The sequence below is a fragment of the Meles meles genome, chromosome 4 (assembly GCF_922984935.1).
Source record: "Meles meles chromosome 4, mMelMel3.1 paternal haplotype, whole genome shotgun sequence".
NCBI lineage: Eukaryota > Metazoa > Chordata > Mammalia > Carnivora > Mustelidae > Meles > Meles meles.
In genome coordinates, this window is record NC_060069.1 from 67,207,992 (window position 1) to 67,230,468 (window position 22,477).

Sequence of the window (22,477 nt, forward strand, 5' to 3'; positions counted from 1 at the left end):
AAAGGTAACCAGCCAAGAGCCAGGGTGGGAGACAGTTTTCCAGGCAGAGGGAACAGCATGTGCAAAGTGCAGGTCAAGTTGGCCTGCTGGTGGAAGAAGGAGTAGGGAGGGCTTGGAAACCCTGCGGAGCCTGGCGGGCAGTTTCGGGCAGTTTCATCCTTGGAGAGTCAGAAGCTTGCTCACTAGGGCTGCTGCACAGAGAGCAGGCGGGGAGGGGATGCTGCAGAAGTGGAACGCCTGCTCAGGACACCCAGAAACCGGCATTCCCTAAACATACATTGGTGTTAATATCGTTCCTTCCCAACTCAGACCCACAGGAGCCCCGGGGAGCACCGAGCAGTACAATGTGGGAATGGTTGGCACTCACGGGCTGGAGACCTCTCACGCGGACACTTTCAGCAGCAGTATTTCAAGAGAAGGAACCCTGATGATAAGAGAGGTAAGTTGGTATAAAAAGCTGTGCAGAGGAAGTGCATTTCTTGAGTGGTTTCCATAGGAGAGCTTTCGCGGAGAATGCTTACGACGTGTAGCGTAAGCCTTGTGGATGGGGCTGGACGGGGGCACCGGCGCTTCTCAATGGCTGAGTGATTTTAATTGTCCACTGCCTCCTTTCCTGTATCCTTCTAAGCTTCTGCAGGGTGATTTAATTACCTTAGTCCAGATTCTTCAGTAGGAGCTATGCAAATTGGAATACGGAATTTGAGCCTGAGGATACAAAACTGGCAAACCCAGATGTTTCCTACAGCAGGAAAACAGAAATGAATGATCTCGCTCAGCAGTATCCGAGGCCTTGTTATGCCTCCTCCCCTCCTGGCTTTATCCTTGTGGATTTTATGTAGAAAATGCTTACAAGTTCCAAGAAACGGTGATTTCATCTTATCTAATTAAGTCAACATTAAAAAGGCTATTAAGCTATTTTGATGAAAGAACAAAGAAATATGCAGTCTACTTGGAAATGTACCTTGGCACTATGTAGGATTGTGTTTTTTTAAACATGAGGCACATCATTTCATTGAAGGGGGGAATTGTCCTCCCACAGGCAGCCCGTCCTCATGGCACCTGTGCCAACGGGAAGGGCCTTGACAAATCAGATTTGTCTTCTCTTCTTTCTCACTTCACTGTCATCATGCAAGTTTGACGCCAAGTCTTTGCCTGGGAGGAAAGTAATGGCTGGTAACATTGGGCAAAAATGACTTGATGTCTCCCTGTGTCCGTGTTATCATCTATAAAATTTCATAAACAATAGGAGATGACTCATAAGATCACCGGGAGGATTCAGTGAGTTAACACGTGTAAGCATTCAGTTAACGTAAACACAGTGGACTCCCGAACAACACGAGTGATAAGAACTGTGTGGATCCACTTACACATGGATTTTTTTTTCAATATGGTCTCATTCTGTAACTGTATTTTCTTGTCCTTGTGATTTTCTTAATAACATTTTCTTTTTTCCAGATGACTTTATTATAAAAATACAGTGTACAATACATATCCAGAATATGCATTAATCGACTGTTTATGTTATTGATAAGGCCTCCGGTCAAGAGTGGGCTACCATAATAGTGAAGCTTGGAGGACGTCAACAGTTCGATTCGGATTTTCAGCTGCCCCAGGGTGGGGGGTGGTCAATGCCCCAGCCCCTGTGTTGTTCAGGAGTCAACTCAATATTATTTTATCTCCCTGTCACCACAGGATGGAGTTCTTCTGTTACTGGTTATCACTCCCCATTCTTGCCTCTGAAACAATGTATATCATCTGTCATTCTTTAGCCAGGAGAGTTTGGGAAAGCATCAGAGCAGGCTTTGCTCTCCCAAGAAAAAAAGGAACGGTAGTTTTGAGATGAATAAGGCCTTTGAAATAATAATTGGCAGTCAGGCTGTAACTGGAAGAGTAGTTCACAAAGCAGCCTGCTGGAATCTCATTATATGGCCTTGCCGAATCTTTGCAGTGGGCTTTAAAGAGTCCTATCATGTAAGCCTGAACTAAGAAATGGACTTGGCTGCCACAGTTGACATTACTTGGCACTGGCATATAAATCTCCCAGCGTGGTGGGTGGAGAATCCCAATGCAGGTGTGGAACGCTGCTATCACTCTCCTGCTACTTGGAAAACTTGAGGGAAAATGTTCCAGGGTGAGTTACTCTCTGACTCTAAATAAAAGATCTCTGATTTCTAACGCGGTTTACAGTTTGCTCGAGTCTTTATGACAGAGTCAGTACCTGGGAGATTATCAAGAGGCACATTTTCAGTTCAGTTACCAGACATATCCAGAAGGCTCCATGTTATTTAAAGCACTCCAGTATTTTATGGCCACAGCCAGTCACTTTGAAAACAGCACTTGCCAGTGCCTTATATGAATTTGATCTATGGAGGGCCCAAAGTCTTTTGTCTCTCAGTTTCTAGAATTCCACCTTTGCCAAAAGTGGACTTTTAAAATAACAGAGCTTGAGTTGGAATCCATTAAAGGAACAGGTGTTAAAAAGTTGAATGCAAATAAAAGTATGTCCCTGAAAAAACAATAAGAAAAGAAAAACTCACCATAGAACTTAGCTTATAGGGTGCTCTCATTCATTTCCCCAAGATGGACATCAAGGAGAACTCACTTATGTCAGCATTCTCGCTCGAGTGGACAAGATGGTTCTGGTGGATACTGGCTCTATGACCCACTGTCTTGCCAAGATGGACAAATTTAGTGCATACCCAGGCCCTCTGGCTTTCTCTCCCTATCCTATGACCCTATAGGACCTTTCCCTACTCAATTTCTAGAACCCGCCAACACCAGCTGTCATCTCCCACTTTGCCCATAGGGACCCATCTGCCAGAAGAGCTGTTCTCCCTTCCTCACTGCCTCCACTGCCCACTTCTTACCCAGCAAATTCCTATGGGTCTGGCTCAACCTCCCCTTTCTCCTTGAGATCTCTCTGGGACTCCATGGGCCTCTGTCTGTAGCATCTTTCTTACTGACCAGGTGGTAGTAGGAAGTAATCAGAAAAATAATCCATTTAAAACAACTTAAGGAGGGGGAGAAAATGTGGGGTTGTGTATTAGAGATAGGGGCATAAAAATTCAGGGGTGATTCATACAAGGAATCCGAAGGCAAAGAGTAAGTTGGGACTCTGTGCAGGGTTGGAACCAAAACCTAAAAAGGATCAGGAGTCCAGGCAGCTTTCGTGTGCCCATCTCTGGCTCTCTCACTTCCTGTCTCTCCTTACCCTCATCTCTGCTTTCCTCAGTGCCTTTCTCTCCTTTGCCTCACTTCTCTTTCCTCCAATTACTGCTTTGTCCTTTCTACTCCACAGACCTGCTTTGTCTCCATCTACATGCATGAGCTCTCACTTTTCTCCCTCCCCCACAATCGCAAGATAGGGACCACATCCCACCCAGTTCAGCCGTCCAGCAGAAACCGACCAGTGTCTCTCGGCCCCAGCATTAGATGCAAAAGGGAATTTGATTCTGCGTGGTTCAGGTGTCCACTCCAGGTCTGATCAGCTATGGCCGAGAGCAGAGCCACGTTGGGTGACAACAGCCCAAAGCACCTGGGCTCTGCCACCCGGCAGCCCCCGACTGCAGCCCTTAGAACCCGTGCCACTTGGAGCAGGTCAGCTGAATTCTTTGCACTATAGTTTTTCCAGCTGTGAAATGAGGATAATGAAAGCTAACCCGTGGAGTTATCTTACGGACTGTGTGGAATACTGTACCTAAAGCGTTTGGCACCGTCCCAGATACATGTTGTTAGTTGGAACATCTTAGTACTCACCCCCATGGGAATGGTGAGGCTGGAAAGACTATAGAAATTGCTGGGCTCTGCAGGGAGGTCCTGGGGGGCAGGGCTGTTCATTTATCTCTGCATTCCCAGCAGAGTGCCTGGCACACAGAAGGTATTTAACTCTGAGCTGCTGGCCGAATGGACAAAAGGCTTGGTGTGGGGAAGATTCAGGTCTCTCCCCGGATTCTTCAGGCTTCTCACTGTCTGGACCTTTTCCTCTTGTTAGCCTCTTCAGGATCTTCTTTGATAAGCAATGTGTCTGTATCTGTTTTTGGCTTGAGGCAGAATGCTGGGGCTGGAATCGAGAACCCGTGAAACTCTAAAGAGATACCATGTGTGATTTATGCTACTGGGAGATTGGGGAGAAATGGTTAAAGGAAAAAAAAATCCTCTCAGTATTTGAAGAGAAGTTAGAAGGAAGGAAAAGCTGCCCAGTATACATAAAATTGGAGACATTGAGATGGATCAGGACTGAACCCCATAAATATCATTTAGAAGACAAAGCGTTCAGTGCTGAGAACAGGCAGTAGTACCCGGATGAGCCCCAGGGCAGAAGGAATCCAGAAACTACCCCTCACCGGGGCAGCCTGCAGGCCAGGAGCGTGCTGCCAAGAAACAGAGCGTGCCTCTGCTTTCCAGTTATTTCTCAGACTCCTTGGCAACACCCATTACATGCATCCCGTCAGGAACTTAGGAATCTGTTTTATCATCCACCCCACCCCACCCCCCGCAAAAAAAAAAGTGCCTCCTTTCACTTTTAGCCAGAAGCAGGTACCGAGTGGTCCTTGCAAGACCAGGACAGGATCTGGAAGGGGATAGTCAGCCCAGTGAGCCCATGCCAGCCAGCAGGGGAGTGCTTCTGCCTGCCCCGATCCTGGCTCTTTCCACCATGTTCAGCAAAACACGTCACACTCAGTAGGCACTCAGAAATGTTAGGTGAATGAATGAATGAAAGCAAAGGCAAAGAAGGGACTCCTTAGGAAGTCACATCTGCTCTGAGAAACCTCAGTGAGCTGGTCGCTTAAATATTAAGTCAGGAAGCACAGTACTAGCCAGGCCTAAAGTGTGGACACTGGCTTTTAGGAAGCAGAGTTGTCTTTTCGTCCTGTATTTCTTCCCTGGGATTTTGGGAGGAGGCTATACTCTCCAGAGCAAAGGTTTCCAAACTTGCTAACAGTTATGCTAACAGTAAAAATTTTAGAGCATGCCACATAATTACAATTTTTTTTTTTTTAAGAGGGAGAGAACCCACACATAGGAGTTGGGGGAATGGGGGAAGAGGCAGAGGGAGAGGGAGAGAGAGAGAGAATCTTAAGCACGATGTGGGGCTCGATCTCACAACCCTGAACCGAAATCAAGAGTCAGACTCCTAACCGACTGAGCCACCAGGGGCCCCATAATTACACTGTATTTATTTATAAATCATGCATGTGTTCTGCTACACATATTATATGTTTTTTAAAAACGCCTTAAAGGACATTAAAAAGGGATTCTATAAACAATATTTCAAATGCTTTGCTAGTCATGATGACTTCCATTTTTTACTACACAGCACCATAATCGCTTATGAGAAATTCAAAATTAATACCGGACATAAACCTATAGTTTCATATAACCTGTAGATTATTTCAGTACATTTTTGGTAACTCCTGTCAGATCTGATTCATTCATCATTGTTTTGACTTCATGATTGATAAAGAGCCCTGTGGGTCTGGTTGATATCATCTCTGCATTTTCTTGGGGTACATGGTACATGAATGGATTCTTAGCATTATCTTGCCCAACCTTTTCATTTCAGCAGTATTTTAGGTCATGTGTGTATCTTGTGGATTTGTGTCTTGTGATCTGGTAATATAATCTGCAAGCCCAGGTAACTGGTGTGCTCACAGGCACACACATAAATACGGCAGAAAGAGACTGTGTGGACGCAGACCTCGGGTGCTCTGCCCCTCCAGCTATGTCCGGCATTCCTGTCTCCCCCAGGGAACCCCCACTTCCTGTGTGGCCCTGAAGGCCCCTCACGCAGAAGCAAAAGGCCCCATAGACAGTCCATATACTAAATAGTAGCAAAGTTTAACTTCTTTATTTTCTTAGTAAAACAGAATGTGAATGTTACCTTCCCACAGATCCCCGAGGGTCCATTTGAAGACCATTGTGCCTGTGCTGTGTGGAGGGTGACATTGCTCTGTGGCCTTTGCCCTCCTTCTCTAATCCCTGTCTAATGCTCCCCATGTCTTGTGCCCCCTCAGACGTCTGGAGAGAAGAAGCGATCTGGCCACAGTGACAGCAATGGCTTCGCTGGCCACATCAATCTCCCAGACCTGGTGCAGCAGAGCCATTCCCCAGCCGGGACACCAACTGAGGGCCTGGGGCGCGTCTCCACCCATTCCCAGGAGATGGAATCTGGGACTGAAGTAGGTGCTGGGCAACAGCCTCAACAGCTCTGTTCTCACTGGGTCGGGGGAGGGGGAGGGATGGGAGGTGGGGAGCCAGCTTCAGGAATGAGGCCTCGCTAAGCTCCCTGAAATGTGTTCAGTTGGTTTCTACTACATAACTACTTCTACAAATACTTTAACAGGGGAAAATCACAGAAGCACAACAGTAACTGTTATCAGATTATCATCTGGCCCCAAACGTATTTTTACGGATGAGAATATTAAGGCTCAGAGAGGTTAAAGTGACTTGCCCAAGGCACACAGCTGGTTTGCGACAGATCTCTGTAGAACTGGGATTTCCCATCCCCACGCCAGTGCTAGAAACTTTAGCCTGTAGAGATCCCAAGGTCAAGTTGAGGTTCATGTTTCCGTCAATTTAGTCAGACTAAGTTGGACCTAAAATGAGGTTGAAATTATTTGTTAAATGAAAGATAAAAAATCAATAGATAGGTTCTCTGAGCATTCCTCTTCCTAAACTCCAAATTGCATGAAAAAGGGAGAACTGAGATACTATCTTTCCCATATAGAAACAGTCCCCGGAAGCAGCATCAATAAATCCAGTCGGCTAGGCAGTACTCGTAGCGTAGGGGTGGTTATCCAGGCTTTGAGCAGTGGAGGAGTCCATGGTGCTTGGTCATTGCCGCACGAATAGTCCTTGAGTCACACAGATGCCCTGAAGCTAATGACGAAGCTCGCACAGTGGTGTTTTTTATACTGTCCACACACTTTTTATGATACACCCTTTGGATTCTAAAGCTGTTGAGCAAACGAGCTTAGTCTACCCCAAGGGAAAGAGCACAGAGGTGCGTTGCAGGGTGCAGCATCTCCTCTCGTGACTTCACGCGGTGAGGACAGGTTTTCTCTGCCTGAACACCTCTCGCGGGACCAGAAAGAGCCCCAAGGGATTGGACTCTGGTTCAGATTCTGCTGTTGCTCCAGTTCTGAGTGGGAGTATGAGTACCTGCCCCACCTCCTTCACAGTCCTCTTCGAAAGATCAAAGGAGAGAATATGTGAAAGTTCCAAGAGGAGCTGGACTGTATGTTCGGGACAAAATGCTGTCACATGGACATGCTTCCTTAGTTGGTTGCTGGTGGGGTCCGCTTTCCTTCAGATCATGTGGTCAAAATGAGGTTGGTTTTGCTTCAGAGGAGAGATGAGCTCTGTCACCGCGGTCATCTTTACCATATGGCCCCAAATGTAATTTGCTCACTGCAGCTCTTACAGTCTGATGATTAGTGGGGCCCTCGCAAAGGCACATGGTGAGTAACCAGCCGAGACCAGGAGAAGCTGGAGAGAGAGGCACACACTTGGACTCGGGGGTTAGAGTGTGAACAGCTAAACAGACAGAAGAAGCGGTTATCATTTTAAAGCCCAAGTAAAATATTCCTGGCATTGTTCATTCCTATAGTGTTTATTTCTCTGCTTTTCTTAATCCTCTTGCATATTGGTTAGTACGGCATGGGGAGCAGCACTAAGGCCTCCTTCACCCCCTTTGTGGACCCCAGAGTATACCAGACATCTCCCACTGATGAAGAGGAAGAGGACGAAGAATCATCAGCTGCGGGTAAGCTAGAAGGCCTGGATGTTTTAGAAACAGCTTAGGTTTCCTTTCTGATAAGATCTGATAAATTAATTATTGGTCCTGTAGTTAAGCCATTTTCTGCTTAGGTCCTACCTTAAAGGGAAGTTGGTTTTTGTTTTGTTTTGTTTATTATCATTATCATTATCATTATTATTATTATTATTATTTTTCAAAGGATTTCTAAAACAATTTCTTTCTCTCCATTTTTTTTTCCATCTCTTCTATTTTGCTTCTGGTAGGAACCCAGAGGTATCCAGGGACCCTGGGAAAAGCTATTCCTCAGAGACCTCCAAACTTACCACATACTTCTCAAAAGCAATTTCTGGGTACAATGCTGTGCACGCAGTAGACACTTAATAAGTGCGTGTCGAGTTGTGTTGGGTTCTAGGTGTGTGCTTCCTATCGCCCGGGTCTGGCTGCTTTAGGGCAAAGTCCTGCTTTCTGGACTTAAGCGACTCACTAATCATCAGGGGAAGCTTAGGCCGGTTTGTCAGTTGATGAGACAGGATTTTAAAAAATAAATCTTCCTATGTATGCTGTAGTAAATAGTGTGTTCAATTTTGTGAGATGAATATCTATTTTCTAAACTACCCAAGTCGTATCCATAAGTCTGTTTTACTAATGGATAAAATACTGCTTCTGTGAACAACTTACACTATATTCTACTAAAAAAAATGTATAAAATATGCATAGTTGCAGAGTTGCCCTGCCTTTTCTATAACGCCCACTAAACAAGGAGAAATTATAGCGTTTTGATGTGCCTTCTCCATATCACCCCTGGTTTTTTAAGATACCACTGACTTCTCTGATTCTTTTCTTCAAAGCTCTGTTTACTAGCGAACTTCTTAGGCAAGAACAGGCCAAACTCAATGAAGCACGAAAGATTTCAGTGGTAAACGTAAACCCAACCAACATTCGACCTCATAGCGACACACCCGAAATCAGAAAATACAAGAAGCGATTCAACTCAGAGATACTCTGTGCAGCTCTCTGGGGTAAGTGCTGCTTTTTACCATGCATTACTAAATCGACCCTCAAACCTTAAAACCCGGTGGAGCTTACCATCCGGAGAGCAGTGGTTGAATCATGGGGGTCAGAGTCCCGACTCAGGACTCTCTTGGCCTCAGGAGAGACCCAGGAGCAGTTTGACATGTAACAAGAGCTGATACCCTCACTCCCAGGACAAGATCAGATTCAGAATGACCTCATCACATAATCGTGGTGGGCTAAAGTCAGGAAGAGAACGAGCTGCCACTTACCACACACCCACTATGTGCCCAGCACTCAGACTCTGTGATCCTCTTGTATCCTGCAAGGGGAGGAAGAGCATCACCCCCATTTCACAGCTAGCATCTTTGAGTGAATTGTTAAAGGCTTGTAGGGGCAAGATAAGACTTGAAAAGGACAACAGATGATGAACTTTCCCTTGTAGTTCCAACATCAGCCTGCAATTCCTATGGAAATGATGCCTAGGTTTTAGCTGACCTCAAGCTCAGTTTAGGTGGGGTGAGATTCTACCCAAGTCCTGGCCTGTGTTATTGCAAATGTCATATACTGACTAAGGAAGCATGTGGCCCATCTGTATCCATCTAAAATAGCAGGCCTAGTTTGATGGAAGGAGTAAGGCTCTGTCCTCTGGAGAAGAGATAGGAGGCAAGATGGCCATGTTTAATATGCAATAATTTATGGACAAAAGAACAGACATTTATGTTACTCAAAAAATAGATCTACAAAAGCAAGAGAAGATAGAGAGTTGCCTATTCATGAACATAGTCCACGACACAGTGGACCCTCAACGTGCTTGCAAGCAGGAATGTTGCAGGGCAGGTGGGCGTTAATTGGCAGCAATTTTTAGGATGGCAGCTATCCAGACAAGACCACTTACCTGCTAGAAATTTTGTAATAGGGATAAGTGCATGGGAGATGGGCTGGACCAGATTTAGATACCTGAGTGGTCCCTTACAGTCCTGCAACTCTCTGGCAGTTAACACCTTCACTGACAGCAGAAGCTTGAGCGTATGAGACATATGTAAGCTTTGGGGTGAGGAGGAGGAAAGGCTTTTCTTCCAGTGAGGTATGGAAATGGGCACTCTGCTGTATGTTGAAGGTAGGTAGGTTAGAAATCTGTGCATGAACAGGGGTGGGGATGAACCTTGGGCAAGTCTGGAGGTGGGATTTATAGAGAGAGCCAGGAAAGCCATGGGTGTTACAGTAAAGGAATAAAGACCAATTGTGCTGGTGTAGAAGCTGTGCCCAAGGCTTCTCGGGAGAAGGATTCTATACAGCAGGCAGTACCCGGCCAGAGATAATGAAAGCCGCTACCACTTTATAAAAGAAGACTAATCTTGTTACCAGAGGGGCAGTGATTTAATTACTGAGGCCAAGCCTCTACTTCTTCACTCCCTACGGTAGTACCTACTTGCCCATTCCCATTAGTTTATAGTAACAAGACACAGTTTCTTAGGTTTCACAGGGACCCCAGATACAGAAAGGCTGAAGCATAAAAAAGTCTTGGGGTACACCTTCAATTTGCAGGTGTGAACCTCCTAGTGGGAACGGAAAATGGCCTGATGCTTTTGGACCGAAGTGGGCAAGGCAAAGTCTATAATCTGATCAACCGGAGGCGATTTCAGCAGATGGACGTGTTAGAGGGACTGAATGTCCTGGTGACGATATCAGGTATGTTACTGGGATGTTGCTGGGATGACCGAGACCTCCAGGTCAGCACAGGTAGGAAAGGCCATCACCTCAGTTCTGAAAAAACAGCAAGTTTTGTCTTCCCTGGATGACAGTGACACGATAAATTATAGCAGCGTAGCCAGAGTGAGATCACCCCTGTTTTGTGACTCTGGAGATACTGACCTCTGAAGGGAAACCTCTCACCTCTGAGCTCACCTCGCGATCTCGGAATCAGGCAGATGTACCACAAAGGCTCTGTGTTTATAAGCCTTTAACCTCTCCCAGGACTTAGCAAGGATCTTTTGAAGCCTGAGCTCTACTACCTACTCCCAGGTGGAGAACATCAAAATGTAGGCTTCACGGAGTGGAAAATTTTGTAAGCAGAAGCTTCTCTGGTCTCTTTTCTCTCAAGAACTGTTCTAGCTTATACTCCATTGGCGTCTCAGCAAGCGGAAGCTGGCCCTTTGGGTGACTGAGTCTGCAAAGAGATTGGGATGTGGGAATCATTACCACTACATTCTGCAGCTCTCTGGTTCCCAAAAAAAAGAACTTTAAAGAAATATGGACGCGGAAGTGAAGGCCTTATTACCGACAAGTTAGCAACATTACCAGAAAGAGTCTGTGTTTATTCAAAGTTCTTTGCTTTCTGATGATGTTTGAAGGAGTTTAATAAACAATATCCCTTTTTTCTCCTGCCTTCCCGTCCTATCCAGTATGAAACCGCCGTACCTCTGCACATTAGAACCACTGGAATAGATAGGACGAACCCAGGACGCACCCAGGTGTGGGTCAGAATTGCTGGGAGTAGAGCCCAGCGATCAATAGCTCCCATAGTGCCCGAGGTGTTTCTAATGTGCAGCCAAGTTTGAGAACCACGGCGCTCTACTGAGCCATTGTTTCACAAAGGGAAAACACGGGGCTACTGGGTTCAACCTGGAATAAATTTTAGCTCATGAGCCATATTTCTGCTTTGAAAAATTGCCTTCACTTGAAGCTACTGTCCCCTCTTTCTTCTGCCTTTCCACTGATGCTTAGAGTTTCATCTCTTTTTATTCTCCCCCAAGAGAGTTAGGCGAGTAAATTCTTCTTGTATTATCATTTGAGGTTAATTCAGTGTAGTCTTTTTTTTTCTTGTCAATTGCTTGCCTGATTGCTGTGCCACCAAATCAGAATTTATAACGTACATCTGCCACACACCTACCAAAAGTGGGAACGATGCCAGAAAATTCGGTCAGACTTCATTACGTTGTGAGTGACATGTTCCCATTCTTTAAAATGTAAACACCTCCTCTTATCATGAAGTATAGGCGGGGAAAGAAGAGAATGAAAGTAGGAGCAAATGATTCTTGAACTGCCCTCAGATCTGCGTTGGCAAAGAAAGGAGGAAGCACTGGCCTTTCTGTCCATCCTAGCTGTTAGGATCAGTTCTGGGCCTTCCGCTGCAAAAACTAATAGTAACTGCACAGTGACTCCCTTAATTTATGAGTGCACTGTCCTGTCAAATCCAGTGTGCAATACTTTAATTTTCTTCTTCTCATATATATGTCATATCTATTAAATATAAAGCATCTTTTGATGCCTAAGAGAAATCAAGAGAAAATAAGTACTCAGGAAGTATAATCCCCAGGCCTGAATGTCTGATCACTTAGAAGAGCCACCTCTTCTCCCCCCATTCCTCCCCACCCCGTGGAAAAGGATGAACCACTCCAAGGAACATTCTTATCTGATACTCAGATCATCTCACAGAGGATATTAAATTTTGCTCCTGTGTACTCCTCAGCATTTTTTTTAAGATTTTATTTACTTATTTGACAGACAGAGATCACAAGTAGGAGGAGAGGCAGGCAGAGAGAGGGGGGGAGGCAGGCTCCCCGCTGAGCAGAGAGTCCCATGCGGGGCTCGATCTCAGGACCCTGGGATCAGGACCTGAGCTGAAGGCAGAGGCTTTAACCCACTGAGGCACCCAGGCACCCCTACTCCTCAGCATTTTTAAGATGTTCTTTTATCATTGAATTCCAACTCCAGAAGCACTTTACCAAAGGGAACTTTGGTTTTTCCCAAGTACATATCTTTTTCTCTACAATTTTTGTTTAAAATTTCTTGCAGTGATCTCAGAATCGTAAATGTGTCCACGATTCTCCACTGAGCTCAGGTTGCCTTCATCAAAATTGTTTCTCTTGCCTCCTTATAATTATTTTATTTTATTTTTGCTAGCCAGATAAAGTAAAACTAATCCCAGCTGTCATCTCCAAAGTAGTAGGCAAATAAGAGGCTCCTCATTAACATATGCTGTTAGGTTAGAAAGTGAGGGAAAGACAGTGACACATAAGCATGTTAAAATGTCCAGCTATCAACAACTCCTTCATGTAATTTGATCTAGAATGTTCTGGAACTCTGACCAACTATTCCGAAGAATTAGGTCTTGACGCTGCCCTTTGCATTTAGAAGAGAGAGTAAGAACAGCTTGCTCAAATAAGAAATAACCTGAAGGTAAAGACAAATTATAAAATGGTGATTTGTCCAAAACACCTGGAGCTGTTGGCATAGACAACACTTTGATATTGCTGGGGACACTGGTTGTTGTACCTTCACACACCTATACAATTGTACGTAAGATAAAAATAAATGAATAAAATAAAACAGATGAGGAAGGACTGAGAGAAAAGTCTGTCACACGGGCTGAAATTAGAGCTCTATTATTTCAACAGGAAAGAAGAACAAACTACGAGTTTACTATCTTTCATGGTTAAGAAACAGAATACTACACAATGACCCAGAAGTGGAAAAGAAACAAGGCTGGATCACAGTTGGGGACTTGGAAGGCTGCATACATTACAAAGTTGGTGAGTGTCAAGACATGGAATATTTTACTCAATCCTAACTACTCAGTTTAAGTTTCATTCCGTTTTTTTTCTATTAGGTATTGATACAGTTGTTACCAGTTAGAGATATTGTTGAAACTTTAGGTATACTTGCTTTGTTTCCAAAAAGTCGGATTGATGTAGTTCTAAGAGTGCATTTGGCCTAAAGTCCTATGCTCCAGTTTAAACATTTATATCCACTCCCTCCCAAATACCCATTAAAATGACAGTGAAGGAATAAAAATGCTCTAAACCCCTAAGGACAAAGGGACCAGAAGAAGAAAAACCAGCAACAAGAGATGTCAACAGAATTGAACAATAGTTGGATAATGAGTAACTAACCTAGATGACCAGGAAATGCTCAATTCTATGTCTAAGTCATCAAGCTCAATCCAGCCACTTAACAGAACCCAGAAAGGCCCAGGATCTGAGGCCCCAGATGTTATCTGAGGTGGCGGTCCATGGTGGAACTGAAAACAGAAGGATTATTGGAAGGGCGATGAGCCATGACTTCTCTCCCACTGCAACAGAGGAGGATAAGTTGGCATGGCCAGTCTGAATTGTGGGAGCATGGAATTGCCAGGACCCACACATACACACACACACACACACCCCTTCTTCTCCCATTTAGCTCCCAGAATGTTGGCAGCCATACTTACATACCCAAGCAAGAGACTGAAAGATTTGTCTTTGGAGAAACAAAATGGCCAGAAAGAAAAGATGTCTAGTGCTAACATGGGCAGTGCCATGGGAGCTTGCTATGTGACCCCTGAAACCCGAAGCCCCACAGTGGGTAAGCCCACCTGCACTGGATGCGGGGACATCCAGCAATAGGAAGGAAACTTTAACAGAAAGAAAGGACTTGAGAGGAGCCAAAGCTAATGAGAAGTGGAAGAAAATTAAGAAGAAACTCTAATAACTTCAGAGATTAGAAAAACGATTCCCAGAAGAGAAGACTAGGGACCATTAAGAAGGACACTTGGAGCAGGGTCAGTGGAGGTCAGAGACCAAGGGGAAAATCTCAGAATTTGAATATATTCACAAGAATAAAAACTGATGTATCAGAAGATTAAGATGAGACATCTCCTATAAAGTAGGACCAGAAGAAAAGAAAAGAAAAGGAGACAAAAGGCAAGAAGGTAAAAGATCAGTCAAAGTGCTTCAAAATCTAAGTAACATGAGTTTAGGAAAAAGAGAAGGTAACAATTGGAAAGGGAAGAAAGTATCAAAGAAGTAATGTAAGAACATTTCTAGAACTAAGGAATTGAAGTCCCAAATTAAAAGGATTCACTGTGAATACCCAGTATAGTGAATGAAAAAAAAAAAGACTCAAAGGAAGATAGATTAACATGACATTTCAGTACCCAGGAAATGAGGAGGTCCATAAAGCTTCCATATTATAATTAAATAAATAAATAGTTTGTATATTAGGGGGCTTGAGATTTAGCAGCAATACTACAAGCTTAGAAGATGATGGAACAAAGCCTTCAACAAGTATTTTATAACCCATCAGTATTAACCAGGGTTCTCCAGAGAAACAGAACTAATAGGATATACACATACACACGTGCACACACACACGGTGGGGGGGGGGGAGTGGAGTGTATAAGAGGTACATACATACATATATAGGTCTGTAAATATACTCTCTATAAAAAGTAGTTTATTACAGAAGTTACCTCACACAGTAATGGAGGCTACAAAGTCCCAAGATCTGGAGGTGACAAGCCGGAGACCCAGAAGGGCTAGTCTCTCAGACCCAATCTGTGGAAAAGACCAGTTTTCCCCCTCAACCGTCAGGCAGGAGGTGTCCTCTTAATCAGTCATTTTACTCTGTCAGGTCTGTAATCTACTAGAGGAAGCCCATGTACACTGAGAGGGCAGCCTGCTTTCCTCAGTGTACCCACTCAGATGTTAATATGATCTGGAAAAACCCTCACAGACACACCAGAGCAATGTTTGACCAAATATCTGGGCACCTTGTGGCCCAGTCAGGTTGACACATAAAATTAGCCATCACACCATCAAACTGTCAGTCAACTTTAAATGTAGTAGGAAGACATTTTCAGGAAGACATGTTCCATACGCTCTTTCTCAGAAAACTACTGACTGATGTATTCCACCGAAAGAAAGGCATAAACCTAGTAATACAGGTAAAAAAATGAAGAAAATACCCAGAATGATGGTGAAGGAACTGTGGGTGACAACTCTGTCATACACCTAGAGAGAAATCAGGAAATCAGTCAAGGTAGAGTGGAACAAGGGAGTATTCTAAAAGGGTGCCTTTAGGGAAAATAACATGTCATGAATAGATTACCTGCCACATTTGACCACAGTGAAGGCATTTACAGTGCTAGCAGGAAGTCTCCATGTGCTTAGAGACACATGCATGGAAAAGAAGGAAGTGGGGGGGGGGAGAAAAACAAGAAAGAAAATGTAACTGTGGCATGCTATATGCCTCAGCTGTGAACAATAATCATTTCAACGTGGGATTTTGATTTAACCAAAAATCTGAACTGTAACTGTATCAGTGGCGTGGGGGAGGAAGAAACGTGTGTGTGCATGTGAGAGAGAGCTAGAGAGAGGAGACGGTTATGAGACGAAGTCCTTCCCACACTCTCAAGTCAACAGATATCTCCAACTGAAAAAAAAATCAAGAAATAACATTATAAGCATATTATTTAGAAATACGGAAGTCAATAGCCAAGGAAGTAGCTGAAAGTATATTAAGGACAGAATATTTAAACAGCAGAGGCACACTAAAGAAAAAGAGCGCAGGGAGCAAGAATTTGGTTCGTTGCCACGGGCTGTCCAGTTTCTTTACGACACCAGAATTCCGTTCATTCAACTATTCTATGAAGGAAATGACTGCCACGTGTACTGTCTTAGCCTGTTCAGGTTGCTAGAGCAGAATACCATGAACAATAGGAATTTCTCACAGTTCTGGAGGCTGGGAAGACCAAGGTCTAGGTGCTGGCCGACTCATTGTCTGCTGTGGGCCTGCTTCCTGGTTCTTACACAGCAGTTTTTGCTACAACCTCATGCAGTGTTTGGAGAGGGGGATCTCTCTATGGGCATGATCTCTCTATAGGCAGTAACCACTTACAAATCCCTAATCGTCGGAATTCATATTTGGATAATAAGCAAACAGCCCCCTTTACATGTCTAGCCATTTGCTAATTTTTCTACCATTTGGCCATACCAGCTCTCAGCTTCTAGCATGTGGGTGACTATAAAGGCCAGGGAGGAGAACGTGAAGGTGACTATGCAGGTTCTTATTACAATGAATAATTCACATCTAGACCTAGTGATTAAAGAGAGTCCTAACCCTTCAGATGAAGAAAAGAGCCTTCAGTATAAAGCAAAAGGCCCCAAGTATTCTGAAGACGGAGTGCTTTAAAGAAAGTTCAGTCTGTTCTATGAGCAAATCCCCCACCAAGAGCAGTGGTGTATGTATTTACATATGCAAAACCCTGAATGAGTTGGTATGCCTTCTCAATTTATCATTTGTCTGTTACAGTTAAATATGAAAGGATTAAATTCCTAGTGATTGCCTTAAAGAATGCTGTGGAAATATATGCCTGGGCTCCTAAACCGTATCATAAGTTCATGGCATTTAAGGTAAGCGGGCATGTGATTACCTAAAAAAGGTTTTTTTTTTCTTTTTTGCTTCGCACCAGTTAACAAAGTGGTCTGTCTGGCACATCCACTAAGACCAGTTTTTCTATATATAATAAACCCTTTTTGAAAGTATAAGAACTCTTAGGCTTATTATTCCAAAAGCAAAGACTAAGCACTAATAAATGCCATAAAATACACGGGGGGTGGGAGATGAGTGAATGGAGGAAAAATGGGGGTGTGCCCTCCTCCATATCAGGTCAATGAATCATCGTCTCCTAGGGGCATTTAGTATGGGATGGCTACTGGGCCTAGCATTAATTGTGATATTAGGCAATGAGAGTCATTATAAAGGCACCTAACTAGGGTAATCTCTGATAAGTCATCTCAAAAAGGCAGGCCAACCGCAGCACCAAATCTCAAGGATGAACCATGTCTCCAAATCTTGTCATCCTTATAAGCCTTTTGGGGTAAAGTCCCAACAACTCACATGATGCACGTATATCCCCGGGGCTATTGGACTCCTCTGAAGTAAATACTGAATGTAGTTCCATAAAGAAATGGCTTAGTTTCTCTGCATTCCGCTTTTTCCTTTTTGACCTTATCTGAGTCTGGACCCACCATGGTTGGATTGGTCACCCGTGACACTCAGCAGGAGTAGGATGAGGATATGCTAGTACAGTGGACCCCAGCTCATGAAAGTGGACCCCCAAATGCCAGAAGGACCAGTCCATGCAGGCACCTGGACGTATACAGAGCTGCAGACTCTATCCGGAGCCCAAGTGAATTTATCATCTGTTCCCTGTCTCTCTCTGCCCGGCTCGCTCGTTTTCTTCAGAGCACATTGGCCCTCACTTTTTCTCCCCACTCTTCTGGCTTTCATCTTCCCCTGACCCTTGATATATTCTTTCTTGCCGCTTATGCCATGTGAGGCCAGAAGCTGCCTTGGGAGCACTATGAGGCGCTCTTTGAGGCTGTCTTGTTCCCTTAGTGCAAGGGGCTCGTTTGTGATGTGCCCAGGGAGATAGATCCATCAGTGGAAATGGGCTTCCTCCATTCCCCCACTTTGATGGAAAGAACGTTTTAGACTGTATTAGGTTAGTAATAACACTAACGGGTGACACCCTAAAAGTTAAGTCGGTGCTGCCGTTGTGCCCAAATCTAGGTCCACAAAAGGTTTTCACTCAAGGTCCCATTCGGATTCCAGTTTGGAACTTACTGCCAGCCTTGGTACATGAGAGGGTGCCAAAGGCAGTGTTCTGTGGACCACACCCAGCCTGGCAGGAGGACAGTGCAAAAGCCAGGACTGGAACAGGAGGGATGGGAGTCTCCCCTACCATGAGACTCCACTAGCAAAAGCTGAAGAAAAGGCTCCATTGGGTGACAGTGGCATTATAGCTGAGTCACGTGTGGTTTCTTCTCTCCCAGACATCAAGGCTCAGTAAAAGTAGACTGTGCTGAAATAATGGCAAAAGAAAACAGAGGAATGCTTGACAGCTACTTGGGGCTTGGGCTCTGGATTGAAACACATGGAACCTTAATAAATTTGGCTAGAGCTCTTTTTTTCCTTCCTACTTAAGCTGAACTAGCCAACATAAGCCATGAGTCTTGTGATGTTCCAGCCTCCCCCTCCCTTCTCTATTGACAATGGTATGTTTAAGAGGTACCAATCTGATGCCCACTCACTCACTGAAGGAAAATCGGAACCAGAGTGTGCCCATTAATTCTGAGCAGACTTAGCACAGAGCTGGTCCAGCTGCCCACCCCCATGCTGTCTCTGAAAGGGTCACGGCCATGTGAGGGCCTGGTGTTCCATGGGAAAGAAAGGGGCCAAAGAGATGGCTGGGCCTTCTCCAGAAGGAAAAGGCCAGAAATAAACAGGAAAGAACAGCAGCACCCAGATGCCAAGTTCTTCAAGGATAACAATGCTGTTGAAATTGACAACTCTAAACCACTTCTCTGCCCTAGAGGACAAGGAGTGGAGAAGGGGCCACAGATTCGTGCTAGACCCTTCCTTCCTCCTAGAGCCAGAATACAAATAGACCTAAAGCTGTAAGAGAAATCTGCTGGCTTTTCAATGTAAGAAAGCCAGACATTAACTCCCACCAGGCTAAAAGAAACAATGATTAAGATAACCTCTTTGAACGATGTAGACACTCATGGGGTGCTTTTTAAAGTCTTTTTCAGATCTTCAGCACAAGCCACTGCTTGTTGATCTCACAGTAGAAGAAGGTCAAAGATTGAAGGTTATTTTTGGTTCACACACTGGTTTTCATGTAATTGATGTTGATTCAGGAAACTCTTATGATATCTACATACCATCTCATGTAAGTTCTCGAGTTCTGTAATAACATGCATGTAGAAAAGGGATTTGTTCTTGCATATTTTTAGTGGAAGTCAAGCTAATTTTTACTAATTGGTACAGCAGATGGACTAAAAAGGCTAAAAGCCTTCACTAAATAGACAATGCTTTCAATACATAAAACATGGGTGTAACTGATCTTTATGAATGCTTGAAACTGAGTAACAGGTAACAGCGATTCTTCACAATTTACCAGACATGTTGTCTTATTGGACTTTGGATTAAAATACATATGACATTTTTCCTTCAGGGGCATAAATTGTGTTTTTTAAGCAAGAGTACAATAGATGACGTCCTATTTTCAGCTTTAGAAGGGAGACGGGTTCATGTGACTCGGGAAGTCAGTGGTCCCCTTTTGCTGTCTTTATTGATCTCTTCAACTTGGGTGGGGGGTGTTGTGTAGTAGAATCAGACACTGGAGGCTACCCTGGCACTAGCATGTATTCACTTTGCAACAATGGGCACATTAGAGAGTCTCGCCAGTCCTCAGCTTTCCCATCTGTAAAATGGGAATAAAAGGACCTATTCCAGAGGCTTATCATCAGCATTAAATAAAGTCATACCTCTAGATACTTAGCACAAACCCTTGCAAATTGTTGTATGAACACTACAACACTGGAACACTGCCGAAAACCTGACTGTCAAACAGAAATACGGCCCATGGTGTCACTTCTTGGGATGGGTGCAGTGCAAATCATATTTCCTGCACCTGATCCCAAAGCCAACATACAGTAGACACCGTCAGGAGAGTCTGAGGCCTGATCTGTTGCTGATTGGTATTTTGAGAGTTTATAGGCTTTACTGCAAAAAAAGTGTGATGATTGAAAAAAGTAGTTTCAGTACATCAAACACACATACGCACCCGCATACACACACAAACGCAGTCTCTTTCCCACATGCGCAGTGTTCCGTGCTGCATCCTAGCTTTTCACACAAGTGTGCATGTGCACACAGGACACACAGCTCCCGTGCTTGGTGAGGTGACTGGGGCATCACTGTGATCACGCTCGGTCCTCTCCTCTCCCCGCCAGGCACGTAGCGGGCTGCCATGGCAGCCTTAGCCCAGGGACCCCAGCAGCACTGCATCTCCTCTCCTACAGCAAGTCCATCTACACTGATTCCAGTAGCATGACTTTTTTTTAAATGACCAGTCATTTTAAATGTTTTCTCAACAAGCCATTAATTTGGCTTATTCCGTCATTTGGGCACCCAGATAAATAGTCCATGTTGGATGCTCGGAGCCTATTTGCGGGCATCTGTTTGGGTCCTACTCTTTGACCCTGTGTCAGCTGTTTCCATCAGATTCAGCTGGTTTGCATTCCCCTCGTCTTTTTTTAGAAGTAGATGGAAGTAGATTTTTTATTGTCCATGAGACACGGGCTCAAATCCCAGTTCTACCACCAAAGACCGGGGCAGCTGTGCTCAATCTACATTGCCCCTCTGACGTGCACACGCCTTGCCTCATCTGTAGAGGGTTTTCACCATGGGGAACCCTTCTAAGGACCAGAGATGTTTTATGTAAAGAGCCCGGGCTCAGCACGTAGTAGGTGTTCCTTACTTGCAGTTGTTTTTCGGAAGGAACAGGTCATTGATTCTCGACTTAGTGCCTAAGTCTGTATTTGTATACCAGGGTATGTGACAGGTCAGTGATTAAAGTCAGCAAAGCAAAGCAAAATGTCAGTCTCTAGAATGAAAATGGTGGCCGGGGGTGGGGGGAGGGGATCCTCTTTTTTGCCATCTTAGAGATGCATAGCCAAGACACTGTTGTATTTTTTAAAAGGAATAATGCCTGGCCTTTCTTTGTCTCCTAGATTCAGGGCAATATCACTCCTCATGCCATTGTCATCTTGCCTAAAACAGATGGAATGGAAATGCTTGTTTGCTATGAGGATGAGGGGGTGTATGTAAACACCTATGGCCGGATAACTAAGGATGTGGTGCTCCAATGGGGAGAAATGCCCACGTCTGTGGGTAGGTTAACCATTCCTTATCTCCTTCAGCAGTTACACCCCCCAAATGAAACGAAAGTCAAGAAATGTGAAACAACCATTTGATTCCACAAAAAAAACAAAAACAAAAACAAAAAAACCAAAAGCAAAAACAAAACAAAAAAACAAAAGTCTGTGAATAACACTTGTAAGACTTGCTTTGTCTGTTTATCTCAAGTTGTTTGTCATTTTTGTGGTTAAGATGTGAACAGATGCTGTGAGTTATTGCCCATCTAATGTTTTTAATGCAGTTTTGGAAATTCCTTTTGACAGCCTACATTCATTCCAATCAGATAATGGGCTGGGGCGAGAAAGCTATTGAGATCCGGTCAGTGGAAACAGGACATTTGGATGGAGTATTTATGCATAAGCGAGCTCAAAGGTTAAAGTTTCTATGTGAAAGAAATGATAAGGTAAATCCGTTTCAACATTTGCATTAGTGTTTGCATTTTAAGAGACCACCAGGTACCTGTGAAACCTTCATTTTCCTCTATACTGATTTGAATCACATCTGTGTTAAACAATCAATATTCTCTTGAAATGGCATTATTTGGTTTGATTCATGTGAACCCTCAAAATATATTATTTGCATATTTAAAAAGACATTAAATCTTCTAAGAATTTCTTGTAAACTCTTAGCAACTTTTGTGGCCTGCAGGCCTTATGCTGACTCAGCAGACACCCCAAATTCTCCTACGTACATGGGAGAGTTGGCCCATCGTTAATCACTCACAGTGGGTCAGCTTCACACTCCACTTCGAGACTTTTCACAAAGTCACTATGGGGAACCCAACCCATCACATTATATTCACCTTTAAATGTAAAACATTTGACATGGAGAAATACAAACTTTTAAAAAAAAGTCACCCATTCCTTAAGAAATGCTCAGTCGCAAACTCAACTAGTGCCATGTCCTGTGTCATTCCAGCCATGTTTCTTCTGAAGTGTCATAGGGGGACTGTTTTGCAGTGAAATTGGTGGCGTCCGTCTGGCATGATCAGTCGCCTCAGAAGGGGACTCTGCAGCGGTGCGGCTTCTCCCTTGCCCTCCCTGTAGACTGACCCAGAGTTTTTAGTCGCTAAGCTGTGCTCATTTGTGAATTCATCCTTTGGGACTATGGCCAACCCAGAAATGCTGTCCCCAAATAGCAGGCCTGAAACACCTAGAGTAAAGAATGTGATGGGTT

At 44.2% G+C, this 22,477-nt stretch overlaps 1 protein-coding gene across 4 annotated transcripts in view; it reads left to right on the top strand.

Annotated features, from left to right (window-relative positions):
- The window catches only part of TNIK (TRAF2 and NCK interacting kinase), a 396,851-nt gene that overhangs the window by 367,220 nt on the left and 7,154 nt on the right, over positions 1-22,477 (top strand). For all 4 annotated transcript variants that reach the window (XM_046001979.1, XM_046001980.1, XM_046001982.1 and 1 more), the window contains 10 exons: positions 310-439; positions 6,015-6,179; positions 7,654-7,765; positions 8,608-8,778; positions 10,319-10,462; positions 13,171-13,305; positions 16,844-16,944; positions 19,119-19,268; positions 21,115-21,274; positions 21,565-21,704. In XM_046001979.1, the coding sequence (XP_045857935.1) occupies positions 310-439; positions 6,015-6,179; positions 7,654-7,765; positions 8,608-8,778; positions 10,319-10,462; positions 13,171-13,305; positions 16,844-16,944; positions 19,119-19,268; positions 21,115-21,274; positions 21,565-21,704 (1,408 nt within the window). The remainder of the gene's footprint in view (positions 1-309; positions 440-6,014; positions 6,180-7,653; positions 7,766-8,607; positions 8,779-10,318; positions 10,463-13,170; positions 13,306-16,843; positions 16,945-19,118; positions 19,269-21,114; positions 21,275-21,564; positions 21,705-22,477) is intronic.